The sequence below is a fragment of the Eschrichtius robustus genome, chromosome 15 (assembly GCF_028021215.1).
Source record: "Eschrichtius robustus isolate mEscRob2 chromosome 15, mEscRob2.pri, whole genome shotgun sequence".
NCBI lineage: Eukaryota > Metazoa > Chordata > Mammalia > Artiodactyla > Eschrichtiidae > Eschrichtius > Eschrichtius robustus.
The window spans coordinates 90,161,582-90,178,688 of NC_090838.1; the positions used below are offsets into that span (position 1 = coordinate 90,161,582).

Below are 17,107 nucleotides of genomic sequence, written 5' to 3' on the forward strand. Positions count from 1 at the left end.
CCCAGTGGGCTGCCATAGCCCTGGTGCAGGTTTGGTCAGGCTCCGTCTGGAAGATCTTCCAGGCACATCTCAGGCATTCGTCTGCCGGGGGTCATGCTGTCTCCCTGCCAGCAACGTGTCCTCTGGAAAGGACACGCAAGGATGCCAACAGGAGCCCAGGAGCCCCTGGCAGGCTGACGGGCAGCTGGGGGAGAGGCCTCATGCCTCCTGGGTCTCCCTGGGCTTGGGCTGGGGGTGAGAGCAAGGTTTGCGTGGCCAGCTGGGATTGCTGGGGAAGCCAGTGGCCTGGGAGGGGGGGCTTCCACTGCCCTAAAGCCTGCTGGGTTAGGTGTTCACCTTTCAGCTGCTGGTCTGGTTGGAGGGGAGTCTCCCAGGGGAGGATCTGGGATTTGGGACAGGCAAGCGGTGGGGGCAGGGAGCTACTCTGCAACAAGTAAGGACCCATTTCATTATTTTAATAACTGGTACAATCCTACCAAGTCAGCCCCACCTCAAGGTCAAAGGAAGAGGACAGGATACTTTGCGGTGCTTTTATGCATCGCTGAATCCACGTAGCCATCTGGTCGTGAAATGCTGAGGTGCCCCCGTGTGCCAGCCCCGTGTTGGGTGGGCCGTGATGAAGCCCACAGCCCACGCCTTGAGGGGGCTTCAGGCACTGGGGGGCAGCTTTATGCATGGCTGACCCCTCCCGGCAGCCCTCACACCAAAGCCTAGTGACTGGGGGAGGAGGTGGTAACTGGTCTGCAGCCCCTCCTGAAGCAGCTCCTGGCCCCCCCGAGTGGGGAGCCTCCTGCTGTGGCGACTGTCCCCTCCCAGTGATGCCACCACGCGTGGAACTGTAACTGAGGCAGCACCCTCCGGGGCCTTCCCAGAATACACCTCCACCCGTGTCCTCTGCCTGCCTTTTGTCTGTAGAAAAACTTCAGCCGAAGAAGAAATTTAATCAGAGAAGTGAGAAAATGCAGAAAGGAAGGAAAACAGGCAAGCAAGACAAAATAATAATACTTTAGCCATTAAACACAGTCAAGGACCTTTAGTTCCTCCTCAAGGACTCTAGAGAATATTCTGAGCCATGTCCCTTGAGCTGTTTTGCAGATACTGAAACCCCCTCCAGGTGGGAGAAGTTAACTGTCTGCTGCCCACGAGCACGGAGACCCCAGACCGCTTGGAACCAGAAGGTTGATGATGCCGACTCCCGATGACCTCACCACTAGCCAATCAGAAGAGTGTCCAGGAGCTGACCACGCCCTGCTCCTTAAACACCGTAAGACTCCTCACGACCCGCTCCAAGTTGGGAGACACAGTCTCGAGGGCATGAGCCCGCTGTGGCCCGCTTACCTGGCAAAGCTATAAAGCTATTTCTTTCTACTTCACCCACAACTCTGAGATTTAATCTGGCACCAGTGTACAGAGGCCGGATTTTGGCATCAGAATGGAGATTTTCTTCCTTAAGATTAACTAATATTGTCAGATAGTGTCAGGGCCCAGAGTAGGCGGCTCCAATATGTGCCTCAGTGGCATATTGGTTAATTTGATTGAAAAGTTACTTAAGAAACGGCCAACACAGGAAGGACACTGACTCTCCCCCTCGGTCTCCCTGAAAACAGGAAATAAATCTCCGGTGTGAAAGGTGCCCTTCTGGCACCAGGATGTAAAGAGACACCCTTATCCCCAAAGACAGGGAATTCAGGCTGAGAACAAACCATGTGTAAACAAACCATGTTACTTTTTTTTTTTTTTGGCTGCGCCGCCAAACTTGTGGGATCTTAGTTCCCCGAGCAGGGATTGAACCCAGGCCCTCGGCCATGAAAGCACGGACTCCTAACCACTGGGCAGCCAGGAAGTCCCAAACCATGTTAGTTCTTTAATTTACTACCCAAGCCCCAATTCTGTTTAGCTTCTTCACTAATTGGGCACCCCAAAACCTAAGTTTCTTTGTCTACTTCTTAGGTCCTATTTCTATAAGACCTCTGTGCACACGAATTAAAATTTGTGTCTTTTTCTCCTGTGAACCTGTCTTGCGTCAGGTTGATTATTAGTCCAGCCAGGAGAACTCAAGACGGGTAGAGGGGGAAATTCCCCCTTCCCCGGACAATAGCAAAGGGCAAGAATATTCATGGGCTTATATAGCACTTGTTTGTAAAGTAGTGAAATAAGGTCAAAGCACCACCGTTAAACTTCACATTGTTAAAAATAACACTTGGTGCAGGAATTCCCTGGCGGTCCAGTGGTTAGGGCTCTGCGCTCTCACTGCCGTGGGCCTGGGTTCAATCCCTGGTCGGGGAACTAACTAAAAATCCCACAAGCTGCGAGGGTGTGGAAACAAACAAACAAACAAAACTACAGTTAGAGCAGAAACTGGCAAGGTAGAGAGCTAAGTCAATCCCACTCAGGCCCGAAGAGGCGATCTGTGCATCTACAAGAGGGATGCAGGAGGGTTTTCCAAAGGAGACAAGAAATACTGTCAATCAGCAACCACACTCACTCGGCAAATATGTCCTGGCGCTACGGACCCCAGGGCAGGCCCTGGAAGAGGGTTCTCGGGGCACTCCTCACCTTCTGCAGGAAGAGGTGTGCAAGCAGATAAATTATAACGTCTAAGAGGAACGTTCTAACTCTACTAGGAAATCTATAAATCAGTGATGGCCGTACCAGCCCTGACTATATACCAAACACTGCAACCAAGCAGCCGAGGAAAGAGGATTACATTTCATCTCTGTGTTCTCCTCCAGGTCGTCAGTGCCGCTCGGGTTACTCCTCAGGGCTTTCTCGGAAATATCCAAAGCGCCCTGACGGATGATGGCGCGCAGATCCGACTTCAGGAGGCTGGCTCTCCTGCTGTTTTCCAGCACCGTTCTCATGGTCTAAAGACAAACGGCAAACGCTACACTTAATGAAATCTTGTCATCTTACTTGGGCCTAATGCCCCCTCTCCAAATTACCAAAATTTTCTTGCTGTCGAAGAGAAAGAAAAGTGGATTTGGGTATTTTTGCCCGTTACAACTGAATCCTAAATGACAATCAAAATGTTCAAATTGCACACATTCTAGAACTGCCTTTCTGAAACTCAGCATTTAGAACACTTCTGCTCCCGGGCAGATGTCTCAGGGCCCTGCAGCTCCTCCTCCCGGTTCCTTGTCCTCTGCACCCCGAGCAAGGAGCCTGAATTCTCTCGAGAGGGAAACAGTGGTGACTGGGCTCTGCCAGGCAAGTGCGGTTCTGGAGAAGCAACAGGGCGGGCGGACTCTGCAGGACGGCTGTGGGGACCCAGAAGCTCTCCTGTCCTTCCTCTGGTGAGCCTTGGGCAGCGAATTGGGTCTCCGCCGTCCAATGGGACAAACCTATCCCTTACGTGTTCGGGGTCTGCAGGACGAGCGGTGAGTCATACTCACACCAGCCCCAAGGGCAGCCACTACAGCCGTGTCTGTTTTACGGAGAGGAAAGGGGCCCTTGGGTATTAAGTAAGCTCTCCTGGAACAGTGAGTGTAAAGGTGCGGCTCCCAGCAGGGCAGGCTCTGGACCCTGAGCTGGCCGCCCCAGTGGGTAGGGATGGAGGTCGGGTTGCCAGGTTGTTGCCATCGCCCCAGTCGGGAAGGTGAAAGTGCAAAGAACCGGATGGGCCTCTAGCTCAGAAAGAGAAACAACCCTTCTGGTGGAGGACGGAGATGGTCAAAGGGCGGGCCTGGCTGGGCAACCCCCCTGGCCGGGGCTGATTTGGGGCAGAGGGCCGGTCCCAGGCTCTGTCCCCATCTGCCGCCGTGGGATTTCAGAACAGATCCTAGAACCTCTCCTTCAGCCCCTCTCTCCCCTCCCCTAACACCCAGGAGTGAGAAGGTCGGAGCCGAGGACCTGGTGGCCCCGACACACAGAGTTCACAGGGCCATATGCACAGGGTGCAGGGTCTGTCTGCCCGTCCGTCTGTCCTAGGCTCTGCTACGATGCCCTTCCACCTCTGATGTTGGCTTGCCCGGGATGCCACCCCTGGGGGGCCTCCCTCTGGAACTTCAGAACCTTGACCTGCTGGCCCTGCGTCCTCTCCTCCACGGGCAGAGCCTGGAGGCCGGAGGGGAGGAGGGGGTGGCTTCCAGCTGAGCACCTGGGGCCCAGCAAGCTGTCCTCTGCCCTCCAGGTGGGTGGGCCGGCCTCCCTGCACAGGGCCTGCTGTCCTCTCTGAGGGACACTGGCAGCCTTCACTTTTCGCTTTGGGAAAGCTGCTTTGTCCCCTCCTGTCTGGTTGCCTGAGACCTACCTTTGCCATGTTGGAAAGGTATGTCTTTCTTCTTAGTCTTTTGACAAACACAGTAACTTCTGTGAAGAACAATACACACGGCCATTATTGATACTGTAACTTCAAGTTTGCACGCAGGAAGGCAGGGACGAGGAGGCGCCTGCACGCAGCGCATACAGGTGGCATGCCCATCTGCCCATGAGGGCGGAGCCGTCCACCTGCCCCACCCAGCCAGGCCCCCAGCACCCTCACCGCCCCTCCGCCCGCTCGCCCCTTCCCAAGTGGCTCCGAGATCCCGGCAGGGGCGCATTGACTAAACCGCCCCCCCCCCACCCCCCGCTCGCGCAACGCCAGGAAAATGATGTCCTCCAGCGTCTGCCGTGTGCTCCATGAAGTTGAGGATTTTGCCCAGGAACCCTGACTTCCCCCAACTTCTCATCTCTACGTGCTCTCCTCGGGAAACGATCAGAAATGAGAAAACATGAGAGAGGAGGTGCTCTCCTGGATGTACTCATTTATTCATTTATTCACATATTCACTTCCCAGGGACACTCGTGCAGCGTCTGCTGGGTGCTGGCTACACGGCTGGATGAAGGGGAATGACCTCCACCCTCCAGGGGCTCCCCATGAAGGGTAGGTTACCGGGGGCGCAAACAGCGTCCCAACGGCAGAGTAAGTGCTCCCGGCAACGTGAGACACAGGGAGAAGGAAGTGAGCGGTTCTAGTGGAAGAAGTTATCAGGGACGGCTTCATCTGGAAGGGGACATTCTGCCTGGGCCTTAACGCGTAGGTAGGAGCTGGCAGGGAGCAATGGCGGGGGGCGGGGGCGACTAGGCACAGACAGCAGTAGGAATAAGGGCCCCTTGGGGACGACCAGTCTGCGGTGCTGGGGAACGCCAGTGGGTCAGGGGGGCAGGGGGACAGGGTCGGGCCAGAGGCCAAGCAGGGAAGGAGAGAGGACCATCCGGGCAATTGGGGCCGTGGACAGTTGTTAATTGATCGAACCGCTGTTATAGAGCACTTGCTGGGAGGGGAAGGGCGTGTGACCGAGGTGGGGCAAGGCTGCAGGCAGGCCCATCAACTAGGAAGCTACTGAAGATCCTAGAGGGGGTTTGGAGAGCCAAAGGGCTGGGATTAGTGCAGGTGGTGAAGGGGCCACCGGAAAACTGGACCCCTTTCATGCGCCCCCTTTCCCAGCAAGTTCCAGACCTCACTTTCTCTCTGCAGGACCCTTCCTGCTGCCTTCTTGGCTGGCAATCACACGGGCCCGAGGGCCCAGCCTGGGCATGTGAACTTTGCCAAGCGGGTCAGACAGGGATCAACACAGCCCGGGGTGCTGGGGATGCCAGGGGTGGGTGAAGGTTAGACGTGGCCTATTCTGCGGGCCCTCGGGGGAGAGAGCACACAGGGCGCAAGGGTGGCAGACCTGCAGAGGGGAAGGGAAGGAAGTGGTGAGGGCTTGGCGGGCGGGGAGAGCTAGAGGCAGTGATGGAGAACCTCACAAAGGCAGGAGGGAGAAAACTGGGAATTTCCAGGACCGTAAAACACGCGACCCACACAGTGGGTGTGTGCTGGCGTTCACAAGGGCCACGGAGCTGGAGGGATACCAAGGGGTCAGATGCAGGGAGGCCGGGGACAGCCAGCAGAACAGCTCGGGCTCCCAAGAGGAAGCCGTCGCAGGCTCGAGCGGACGAACAGCCTTCTGCGACAGCGGGTAGTGTTGAGACACTGCGCCCTGGCAGCCGGATGGAGGGGAAAGTCACCAGGGTGACTGGAGCCACATGGGTGTGAATGCCTGGCGGCCTGGCAAGTCAGGCTACGGGTGGGAATTTCTAAGGAGGGCGAGATAATCTCTGAGCCTCGCGGGGGCCCACCCAGAGCACAGAGAGGCGGGAGGATGCTGGGGTCGGAGCCCTCGCCGGCGCCGCTTGGGTGGGCAGTGAGCTGAGGGCTGCTGGCTCCAGAGAGCGGAGGCACGGCCCGCCTCCCCCTTGCCCTTTCCTACCTCCCCGTTCCCTTGGCCCTGCCGCAATTCACCAGGGGGAAATGGTAAGAGGGTGTGGGTGTATCTGCACAGGCATCCCCTGTGGGCACTACAGGAAAAGCCGGGAGAGCCGAAGCGGCCAGGCCTTGTGGACTGCAGTTTAGTGCCTGAGGACAGAGTTAACACAAGAGGGGAGGAGGCCTGCCCCACGTGGAAAGTTCATCTACTCTCACAGCATTTATGTTGTCCATCGAAACCTACCTCTGCGCTTGGAGAGCTGTAAGAGGTCTGGAAGACCTTCCAAAGCAGTGAGGAGCCACAGCTTAAACTTCTTACTAAACGACTGGACAGATTCCAGATGCTGAATAGAAACATCTTCCAAAAAGTCATGAAGGAGAACGTCCTCAATTCCCTACAACGGAAGTGTCAAGACATGTGCCTGCCGGCCGGTGTGGACAGCCTCTGGTTACGAGTGGCCGCAGGTCACGTGAGCCACAGACAGAGAGAGAGGCCGGGTCTCTTACCTGCTGAGGGCTCGGCCACCTCGCAGCCCTGGCCACTGCCCACTGGGCAGGACATCAGGCTGGAGAAGCCGGAATCGGAATTCTTTCCAAGATTTCCAAGTATTGATAACTGATTCAAAAATTTAAACAACACAAATGCTGGCCAATATGGGGTGGGGGGCAAGGAGGGGAGGTCAACCCAAAATATGTAAGGGCTGGACCCAGCCTCCAGTTTTCAACCTTTGTGGTAAAAATTTAGAAGCCCTGGATTTTTTTTTTCCTAAGAAAATAATAAAAGGTAGAAGTTCATGACTAGCTCAAGGGGAACACATTTTCACTGTAGAAATTATATATAATTGACCCCTAAACTATAATAATCACTCCAGAGCTTAAAAAAACAAACCCACAAGCCCTGGCAGTTATATATAATGCAAAGCAACTACTCCAATTACTCCTTTTAAAAAGCTCTCTTTTGCTGAAATATCAGAGGAAGAACCCTGACTCAGTTCAGGGTTCACGGGTCACCAGAGCCACAGGTCACCATGTGTACTGGCTTTTTCTCTACATGAGGTAACTCAGATTCTCAGTGAATTCAGAAAGAAAAGCTGAGTCTTAGGGAAAGATCCAAGGCTCACGGTCCAGGGGCCCCACGACTGACTCCTCAGAAGGTCTTAGGAGGAGACCTTCTCCATTTTCTCCAACCCCACGGACACCGCCGAGAGTGAGGGCTGCGGGTCTAACCCCAGCATCTGGTACCAATTTCTGGGAAGGATACAAACCAGCACCTCGAAGGAACTTCCTCCTACCTTGTACAGCTGTCTGTCGTAGCATTTAAGGAGCTGGCACACGTCAGGCAACGACATGAGCATGACTGTGTCCTGCTGCAGAGATTTCCAGAAGGACGTGAGTGAGTCCTCCACCTGATGTAAAGAACGGAACGTATCTCTGAACGCTCGTTTTGTGCCTGGTGAGGCCACTCCAGCCCACCCGCCCCCTGCTCTTCATCAGCCCCAAATGGTAACAGAATGAATTTCATTCCAACCCACATAAAGCTCTGCCTATTGGCTTTTCCAAGCTGTATCTCAGAAGTGATTTTACACCCATCAGAGACCACCTGTCAGTTGGGTGGGAGAACGTGGACCACCTTTTTCCTGAGGCAGTTTTCTGGAAGGAAGGCTGTTTCTGACCACAAGGGGGCTCCTACTGATTACAATAGGATGAGGATCAGGCCCCAGGGGTACAAACCAGAGTTTAGAATAAACTTTCATTGACTGATTGACCCCCTCAATTATTTTTCGGCTCAGGAAGAGGTGTAACAGTATGGAATCAAAGACACCTCGGGACTTCCCTGGTGGTCCAGTGGGTAAGACTCCACCCTCCCAACGCACGGGGCCCGGGTTTGATCCCTGGTCGGGGAGCTAGATCCTGCATGTGTGCCGCAACTAAGAGCTCGCATGCCACAACTAAGACGCAGTGCAGCCAAAATAAATAAATAAATATTTAAAAAAAAAAAAAAAAGACACTTCCTCCTTGACATCATGTCAGAATTCACCTAAGGACGGTGTAGACTAAAGGGAACTGGTGCGATTCTATTGCACAAAGGAGCCTTCTTTAAAGACTTCTGTGGACAACTTTTGTTTTGTTTTCCCCCATGTTGACTTTTCAGATCCCATCTTTGGACCAGGTGGCCAACCTGAGTTGTCAGCTCATGAGGACTCTTGCCTTTGGGGATTCCTGCAGCTCAGATATTCTGAGACATCACAATACTGACCCCAGGGCCCTCCAGTGACCCCAGGCAAGAAACTGTTCCTTCTGTGCAGGCTGTCAAGGGAGTGAGGCCTGACCCTGGAGTTACCTGATTTTAAACTCTCTTCTAGAGAAGACGCCTCCCAAGAGACTCATAGATATTTAACGAAAAAGACAAGTGTGGGATGAGCAGGATGTATTGATCCTTCGGCTCCCAGGCTGGAGGCTTTTGGGGCCCGCGGGTCTGGATGAGACAGCACCACCTCGGCCCACTCCCCCAGCACCCAGGTCCCAAATCATCTAATCCCGATGCGCCTGCTTCAGAAATATTTCTGATTTGTCCCTCTTTCTCTCTGATGTCGCTGTCACTGGATCTCCCGATCCAACCCTCCTTCCTTCTCACCTTGACTGCGACAAAACCTCCTTCGCACCCTCTGCTCCAATATGGCCCTTGGATGTCACTGCCAACGCGTCTCCTCAGTAAGTCAGGGTCTTCCAGAGGCCTTTCCTAGCAGCGGCCGATTCCCACCTCCCCTCTGGCTTCTCTCCTTTCGAGATAAATCCGGCCACAGCGACCTTCTTGTCCTGTGATGCCGGTGGCCATCCTGCTGCCTTTGCCTGGCACCACTGATGCCGCCTGGAATCCCTTTTCTGCCCCGTTTCGAGTCTGTTGAACTTCTGCTTTTCTAAGAGAGCTGCCAGCAACGCGGCCTCCCCCGGGGGAGCCCGCTCCAGCTGTCTCTGTTCCTCTTCCCTTGGGCACCCAGAACCGTCCATCACACTGTGTTCTAGAACTTTCCATACGGTATCATGTTCATTGGCTTACATCGTTTCTTTCAGTACCAGACTATAAGCTTCTCCAGCCTCCTGGGGAATACCTTCCTAGTTCCAGAAACGGTGCTGGTCACAGGGTAAGAATTCAGTTAGTACTTGATGAAGCAATGAAGGCAAGAAGGAATGGATTTTTTTTTTTTTTTTTTAATTTTTTGGCCATGCCACGCAGCATGTGGGATCTTAGTTCCCTGACCAGGGATCAAACCCACGCCCCTTGCATTGGAAGGGTGGAGTCTTAACCACTGGACCGCCAGGGAAGTTCCAAGAAGGAATGGATTAGCTATCCGACACGCATGGATGTTTACAACACGGCATTAATAGGCCAGGGGCCACTCTGAAGACCGCGTGGTCCCTCCCTCACGCCAATGCTTTACACAAAGTACAAAATGCGTTCATGCTGAGTGAATATTATCTCCCAGCAAGAGGGAAGAGATATGGGAACACATTGTATGTGTATAACTGATTCACTTTGTTATAAAGCAGAAGCTAACACACCATTGTAAGGCAATTATACTTCAATAAAGATGTTTAAAAAAAAAAAATATTATCTCCCAAAGGTGAAGTGCTTAGAACACGGAGGCCTCAGAAAACTTTTCATTTAAATGTGCACTTGCTTCCCTGGATTTTCATTTTGTATAGCAAAAGACAGAATTCAGAATGGTTAAGAGATTTACTCGTGTCTTCCACAGTCAATTCTAGAATAAAATACAATCATCACGATACCCACGTCAGAGCACCCTGCTTCGAACTGCTTCTTGTTCAGTTAGCCGTGTATCAATAACGGCTCTGAAGCATCACGGACAATTCCAGGGTAAATAACATTACCAATACTGGATTCCAAATCAGCTGGAATTAGGATCTAAAAATAGCTGAATTTTTATTTAAAGCGTAAAGTGATCCATATGAGCACCTTGGAACACTTCCAGATGATTAAACTGAATAAAAATAGCACCTTCAAGAGCTCACTGACTATAAAATAACTTCATTCTAAGCACTTCAGTCAGTGAGTTCCCACTAGACATCCCTCGAGGGGTCTTTTCAAGTAGAAAGGTTAAGAACAAGTCATTAATGCTGGTATTTTGCAGATAAAACCTACTCTCTTGAGTTCTTGGTTCCTCACGTTCTGTAAAATGTCTTGACAATAGTTGCAGTATTCATCAGCAAGAAAGGCCATCTAGGAAGGATACGGAGAATCATTTCAGTCTGCAGCCCACTTCCAGAATGAACTGCTCCTCAAAGACCTTTCTGAGCCCCTAAGATGTTGCTTGTGTTGCTATTTGGCTATGACAGCAGCTGGGCTCTTTCCTGGGGCCGCGTGTTTTTTAGCTACGTGGAGTAATGCCTAACTTATTGGCCTGAAATTGATGTAGTTCCATTTCTGATGCCATAACTCATATATTTCCAGGATCTGCACCACCCGCTCTAAAGGCCACCGATCTTCGACAACTTTCTTTCCTAACCCCAATTTCTCCCTCCACACCCCCCAGCCCAGGTTCTAGGAAATGCACATATGTGTTCCCTGCTCCGTCATGGGGAGGCCCTCATTCTAAAAGATGACAACGTGGTCCCACGTGGAGCCTTTCTATAGGACATGAAGAGAAGCCCTGAATTTCCTGGCCACCATCAAGCCCAGGAGGGAATGCTGGTTCTCCCTGGTCTGGGAGAAGGCAAACATTACTCCAACTGGTACGACTATGATCACAGGCAAACTAAGAAGCCGTTTACTGCCCCCAGGCAGCCAAGGCGTGAACGTTAATCTCCCCGATGCATGCAGGCTTACTGTTTTGTAGGAGTACTTCTTTGCCAGTTCCTGCTCCCAGAATGGACATCTCCTGAATTCAGACAAAGGCGATCCAACTGGGTCTGTCTTATTCGGCGAACGACTGGCACCCTAAAAACCATTGACACATGGATTATTTCTTTAAGCCAGGTGATAATTACACTGCTGCTGTGGAGTAATCTTTTATCCACACCTCTGGACACACTACTGATCCCAGCAATTTGCCCTTATATTTCATTGCAAATAATACTAACCTTCCTCTGTAAGTCTATGCACTACAGTCATCAGGGAGGAATTAGGATTTAACATATTGCACTCTTACTGCCGTGTATTACAAATGCTGAATAGCGACGTACAGTAAAAATATTACCTATGAATAATTTGATGCCATAAAATATATTCTACAACTCTTGTCTATCTCATTGTCCCTCCTTGAACTAAAACCATATCCTGTCTGGGTCACCGTGCCTGGATTATACAAATGGTTAGTCATATAAAAAAAATCTCAGGGCCTAAAGGACAAGGAAAATGAGGGGCACAGACTTTCCTTTAGAAGAACACATTACAGAATGTAAAACCTTTCCATCAAGGATGGAAAAAGGCAACATGGCGGAAAGCGAATTCAATATTCCTGCCTTTTGTCATCCTGGATGTTCTCCCTGCCTCCCCTCCCCACCCCCTCTTCCCCCCCCCCCCCCCCAGAGCAAGGGGAGGCATGGTTGCCCCTGGTTTGAATGAAGGACATCAACTGTATTTGAAATTACTTCTTCAGGATTTTCCCAGACGCCTTTTGAATAACTTCCATTTTAATAGAGTCGGTGAAAGCATCCCTGGGGGTTGGAAGTTAAGCAGCTAAGCCTGCTGGACTGCACCTCGGGGGCGGAGGGGCTGGCTCCCCTTCATTTTCTCCAACCTAATGGCCCGCCGTGTGGCAGCACAGTTCCAAGGTCAGCAGTTCCTCCTTAGCTCTCTCCGTTCTTACGCGCTCAGAGCCTTACCGAGCTACTCGCTTGTATCTTGCTTAGTAGCTCGTTGATGTGGGTTTGCAGTAGGCTCTTGTCTACAAGCCACTGGAGGCCAGACCAGCCTTCTGAACCGCCAGCCCCTATCCTTAGGGCCGGGAGTGCCCCCAGCTGCGCGTTGCACCCACAGAGAACAGCCGCCGCCAGCTTTCTCCTGAGCTGATGCTTCCTTGTTATCAGCCAATATCACATTGAAGTCCGGGGGCGTTTAGGGTCACACTCAACGGTCTTCTTAAGGACCTAAAATCTGTTACTTCTCAACTCTTTTGTGGTCCTGAACCCCTTTGAGCATGTGATGAAAACAAATGAGCTTCTCCCCAGAAAAATGCACATTATGCACTACATACTGTGAAGATGCCAAGTTAAACTCCCGTTGTTAATATTTTTGGAAGAAAGTAAGGGTGTAGATGTCTAAATAAATAAAGCAGTAGCACAGAAAGGTGATAGATCAAGAGGCATCATTCCATGGGGTGCTGTTTGGTTTCCACTGGGGGCTGTTCCACCCTCATTCCTACCATTAACCCTGGCAACATTCAGAGTCCTCTGATGGGTCCGCTTCCAGGATGTGGGTTGGGGGGACAATGCTCGGGCTGGTCACCAGGAAGGATGGGGCTGTCGCATGGACTTCTCTGGCCTGGCCACCAGTGCTGCTACTGGAGAAGAACTGAGGGATCCTCCTTTCCAACCCTGGGCTACCCTCTCCTCTCACGCTGCACGATCCCAACCACGTCCACTTTCTCTGCGGCACACGTGACCTCCCGGGCTCATCAATACTCTCGTGACGCTGATTCTGGCAGTATCCAAGCCCGTCTTTCTCAAGGGCGGCCCTGAAACCAACTACATCAGGATTCCTGGGGTGCCTGAAGTTCATAGCGCTAGGGCCCTCGTGAATCACATGAGGCCAGAAATCTCTCGCTTTAACCAGCTCCCCGAGTGAGCCTTACGCATCTCAAGCTGAGACTGCAGCTCCGGGCAGGCTGTGTTGTCCAACTCTGCAGAAATCCCTACATTAAACACGGCTACTTCTAATTAGAATTCAAAATTCTAATTTCCGATACTTCACAGTTTCACCTGTGCAGAAGAAGTCATCTGAAAACACAGTATTGTCAGAATGGAAACGGAAGCTACGACCAAAAATAATAATAAGTAAATTCATTGCGTTCCTGAAGTCAATTCCTTTCGGACTCTTCCTGTGAAAAGAACTGATCTTTCAGAAAAAAAAAAAAAAGAAAATCATGAATTGAAATCTTTTCTTCATAATATAAACAATCAGAAATCTAAAGGGAGCGAGTGTCTGGTGCAGAACCACTGAAGTCTGAATCTCTGCAGGACAAGGCGTTCAGGAAAGAATCAGGGGGATTCCTGTTCTGGAGAAATAATTCAGCAAAATGACAAAGAAAAAAGTGAGAAATTCTATTTAGATTTTTTTAGGTGTATTAAATACAGCTTGGGATCTTCAGGAGATCCAAGAAAAGTCATTGGGGTTATTATCATTCATTTATTCCACCCACCTTTAGTGAGCAGGTACTAAGTGCCAGCCCCTGGAGAAACGCTGGAGGACCTTCCTGTCATCACCTGTCCCTTTAGGCACCACCTGCCGCCCCTGAGTTACTCTATGGATTCTCTTGATGACTTTTGTCCTTCCTGCATTCTTGAAGACACTGCTCCCAGAATTATCGCCCCCAAAGCAAATGTATCCTGTCATTCTCCTTCTGAAGATGTCTCAGTGGTTTTCCCCCAGTCTCTTGGGTGACACCCAAATTCCCCAGCCTGGCATTGACAAGCTGTCCACCATCTGGACCCCATGTTGAGTCTACTTCTCCCCGACATCCTCACTTCTGGTTCTCACTGCCCGCACACCCCCCAGCATGAATGCAGGCTACATATTCCCTCAAGATCAACACCTCCTAAAAAGAGGATCTCAGCGACCCTGTCCAGGACCAGCTCAAGGGCAGCAAGATAGGTGGAAGAACAGCCTCTCGAAAACGCCCACATCCTAGTCCCTGGACCCTTACGTGGCAGAGAGGCTTTGCAGGTGTGATTACGGTTAAGGACCCTGAGATGGGGAGATGATCCTGGATCCTCCAGGTGGCCCCAATGTAATCACGAGAGTCCTTAAAAGCAGAGAGTCTTTCCCAGCTGCAGAGAGCCAGAGAGATGGTGTCATGAGAAGGACTCAGCCTGCCTTTGCTGGCTGAGGAAGTGGCCACAAGCCAAGGAATGTGGGCAGCCTCTAGCAGCTGGAAAAGGCCGGGAACAGATTCTCCCCTCCAGGTCCCCCAGAAGGAATGTAGCCCTGTCAACCCCTTGCTCTTAGCCTGGTGAGAACTAGTCAGACTCATAACTTCTAGAAGTTTTAGATAATAAGTTTGTGTTAAGTCATGAAATTTGTGCTAGTATGTTACAGCCGCAACAGGAAACAAACACAGGCCACCTCTTCCACGAAGCCTTCCCTAATTACTCCTGACCCACATCCTTCCTCCCTCCCTCCCTGTGGAGTTCCCAATCCCCCTGTAGCGGGCACGGGCCCCTCACAGCACACCCATAGTTTTATGTCTGTCTTAGCTCCCCAGCTACGAAACTGTATTCTATTCAAGTATAGGGAATATGCTTTTTGTTTGTTTGTTTTTACTTTTCTGTCACACCCCATTCAGCCCTCAAGAGGGCTGGTCACAAAACAGGCTTTTCAAAGGGTGTCTACTCAATGCCACTTGTCGTAGCAAAGTGCTATCCTGTCATCCTGGGCAACCAAAGAAAAGTTCACCTCGTGATGTCACAGATTAGCTATTCATAGTTCTGGTGTCCTAATTCAAAGAGTTATACATGTAATTGGAGACACTTTCACACAGATTTATTGCTAATAACCTATGCTTCTTTTCTGATTATAGCAGAAGAAACACTGTTCAACGGCTGATGAGTAGCTAGGTAGTTTGTTCCTGAGGACAGGGACCTCCCCTGTCCTCACACACCGTGTGTACACAGTGGACACACAACAGTCCTGGCTGGACGGGTGAGTGGTTGAGGGCTGCCCATAATAAGAATGTTACACACAGGAAAACAGTTGCATCTAATTCAGCAATTACTGAATATTCCAGGGTCTATCATAACAAATCTATTTTATTCAACACTCACTGCTCCTTCTTCTTGGAGAATGCTGTTATAATTAGCAGATTTTTCAAAGGCAACGACGTCTCCACTGTGACATAACAGACAACAGAGAAATAATTTCAGTTAGACACTCGTTTCTGAGCATAAGCATAGAGTTTCTTTGGCAGTGAGGTTACTTGTTGGGGGGTAACTTTGATTTCAAAACCCTCCTCCAAGTTTCTTTCCACAACTGCTGATTATCACCTGCTTAGAGTTGTTTTTTTTTTTTTTTAATCCATTTCTGTAACTGGGACAACCACGTATTTATTTTTATAGGTTTATTCCTCTCAGAAGCAAGAATATGATGTCATCACGGGTAGGACTTGCTCCAGTGAGAAAAGAAAAATTATCATGGAAATGAAGTCTTCTATTTTCTGATTTGGGGCTTTGAAAATGATCTACTCAGAAACGATAATATCCTCTGAGTTGATGGATGAAGCAGGGCAGCTTCACAGAACAAGGAAACTGAGAATGAATAATAAGATGTAAGTTCCATGTCACCATGCCTCTTGGGTTCATATATCGTACTGGAGACATTTATCTATATGTCGCAGAGAACAGATTCAGTTCTATCTATGCGGTGTGGTGCACTTCCCCTTTAATTGTGGGCATCGAGAAACTGGGAGCCCAGGCCCCCCCACCCCCTTGCACAGGAAATGTGCATCCTCCAGATGCTGGAGGTGTTGGCTTCTCCACGCCCTGCCCAGAGCTGTGGCTGTGGCTTCCACTCCCACACACGCCCTCAAGCCTGAATCTTTGAATTCTATGTAAATATGCAAAGAGGAAGGTAGCAGGCGAACGCTCTGCTTCTGGAAGCAAGAACAAGGTCTTCAAGGCAGGGATGGCCTGGGGCGGGGTGGGAGTCGGAGGGGAGTGGAGTGGAGTGGAGGAAAATGGCTTTCATCTCACACAGGAAGATCCTACATCCCCTCCCAGCCTCTCTACAGCCCTGGGAGCTCTCTTCTGAAGGTTTGGGTCAGTCCATTCTCCATGGAAATCTGGACAGAACACTTGATACCCATGTGATCAATGCTTCTGCATGATATTCTATTTCAAAACAGGGCAGATAGATTCAGGGTCTGGCTACACACCCACTAGAAAGTCACCCTCTTCATTGTTCAGTAAGAGCTGTTATCACAACAGGAAGTGTACTGTGGACTGCTCATTGGCAAAAGGGTTTCAGGACACAGAATTTGTTCAACCTGGAGGAGATCCAGGATGATGGATTGACGGGAATCTGAAATGTCTCGGGAGTTCCATCTGTCATGTCTCAATGACATCTTGCGTAGGTGTGGACAATGATGGAGTTTCTCCAGGTAAAATCTATGAACAGCCCATGGCCACAAAGACTCTTGAGACATTATAGCAACAAAAACAACAAGCAACAATCACCACCTGAAAGCATAAAACCTAGAATGAAAGAAGACAAGAAGATGTCGGAAACAAAAGTTCATTGAATAAAGGGCTAATAGAAAAGGAATCTAAGTAGAAAAATAGGATCATCATCAGCCTTTAAGAGATGCGTAAGAATCGCTTGTGAGGCGTCCCTCAGCTGAATTGGAGGGAGAGCAGTTTCTCCACAATCCATGTCTGTTCTCCTGCTGCTCCTAATATGTCTTCTCTGGAAAATGAATGCAAGACCGTGAATGTATTCCGCTTCGTCCATCCATTTCTCATTCATGTGTTGATTATTTACTGCGTACCTACTATATTGGGGCATCACGCTAGGCCCTGGGGGATACAGCTGTGGTCGTGACGGATGAGGTCCGCCCTCTGAGAGGTTACAGCCCGTGGAGGAGAAAAGCTGTTAACACGAATAATTGCAAAGTCATTGTTATGACAGCTGAAGTACAGGCTGTCAGG

The 17,107-nt window shown here is 50.6% G+C and overlaps 1 protein-coding gene across 5 annotated transcripts in view; it reads right to left on the reverse strand.

The window, feature by feature from the left end:
* The window catches only part of RFX8 (regulatory factor X8), a 66,914-nt gene that overhangs the window by 12,617 nt on the left and 37,190 nt on the right, over nucleotides 1-17,107 (reverse strand). For 3 of the 5 annotated variants that reach the window (XM_068564394.1, XM_068564395.1, XM_068564397.1), the window contains exons 5-11: nucleotides 15,230-15,293; nucleotides 11,076-11,186; nucleotides 10,392-10,469; nucleotides 7,522-7,635; nucleotides 6,474-6,624; nucleotides 4,250-4,308; nucleotides 2,708-2,864 (exon numbers count right to left, since the gene is read on the reverse strand). In XM_068564394.1, coding sequence (XP_068420495.1) covers nucleotides 2,708-2,864; nucleotides 4,250-4,308; nucleotides 6,474-6,624; nucleotides 7,522-7,635; nucleotides 10,392-10,469; nucleotides 11,076-11,186; nucleotides 15,230-15,293 — 734 coding nt within the window. The remainder of the gene's footprint in view (nucleotides 1-2,707; nucleotides 2,865-4,249; nucleotides 4,309-6,473; nucleotides 6,625-7,521; nucleotides 7,636-10,391; nucleotides 10,470-11,075; nucleotides 11,187-15,229; nucleotides 15,294-17,107) is intronic. The other 2 variants (XM_068564396.1, XM_068564398.1) reach the window with 2 other exon arrangements.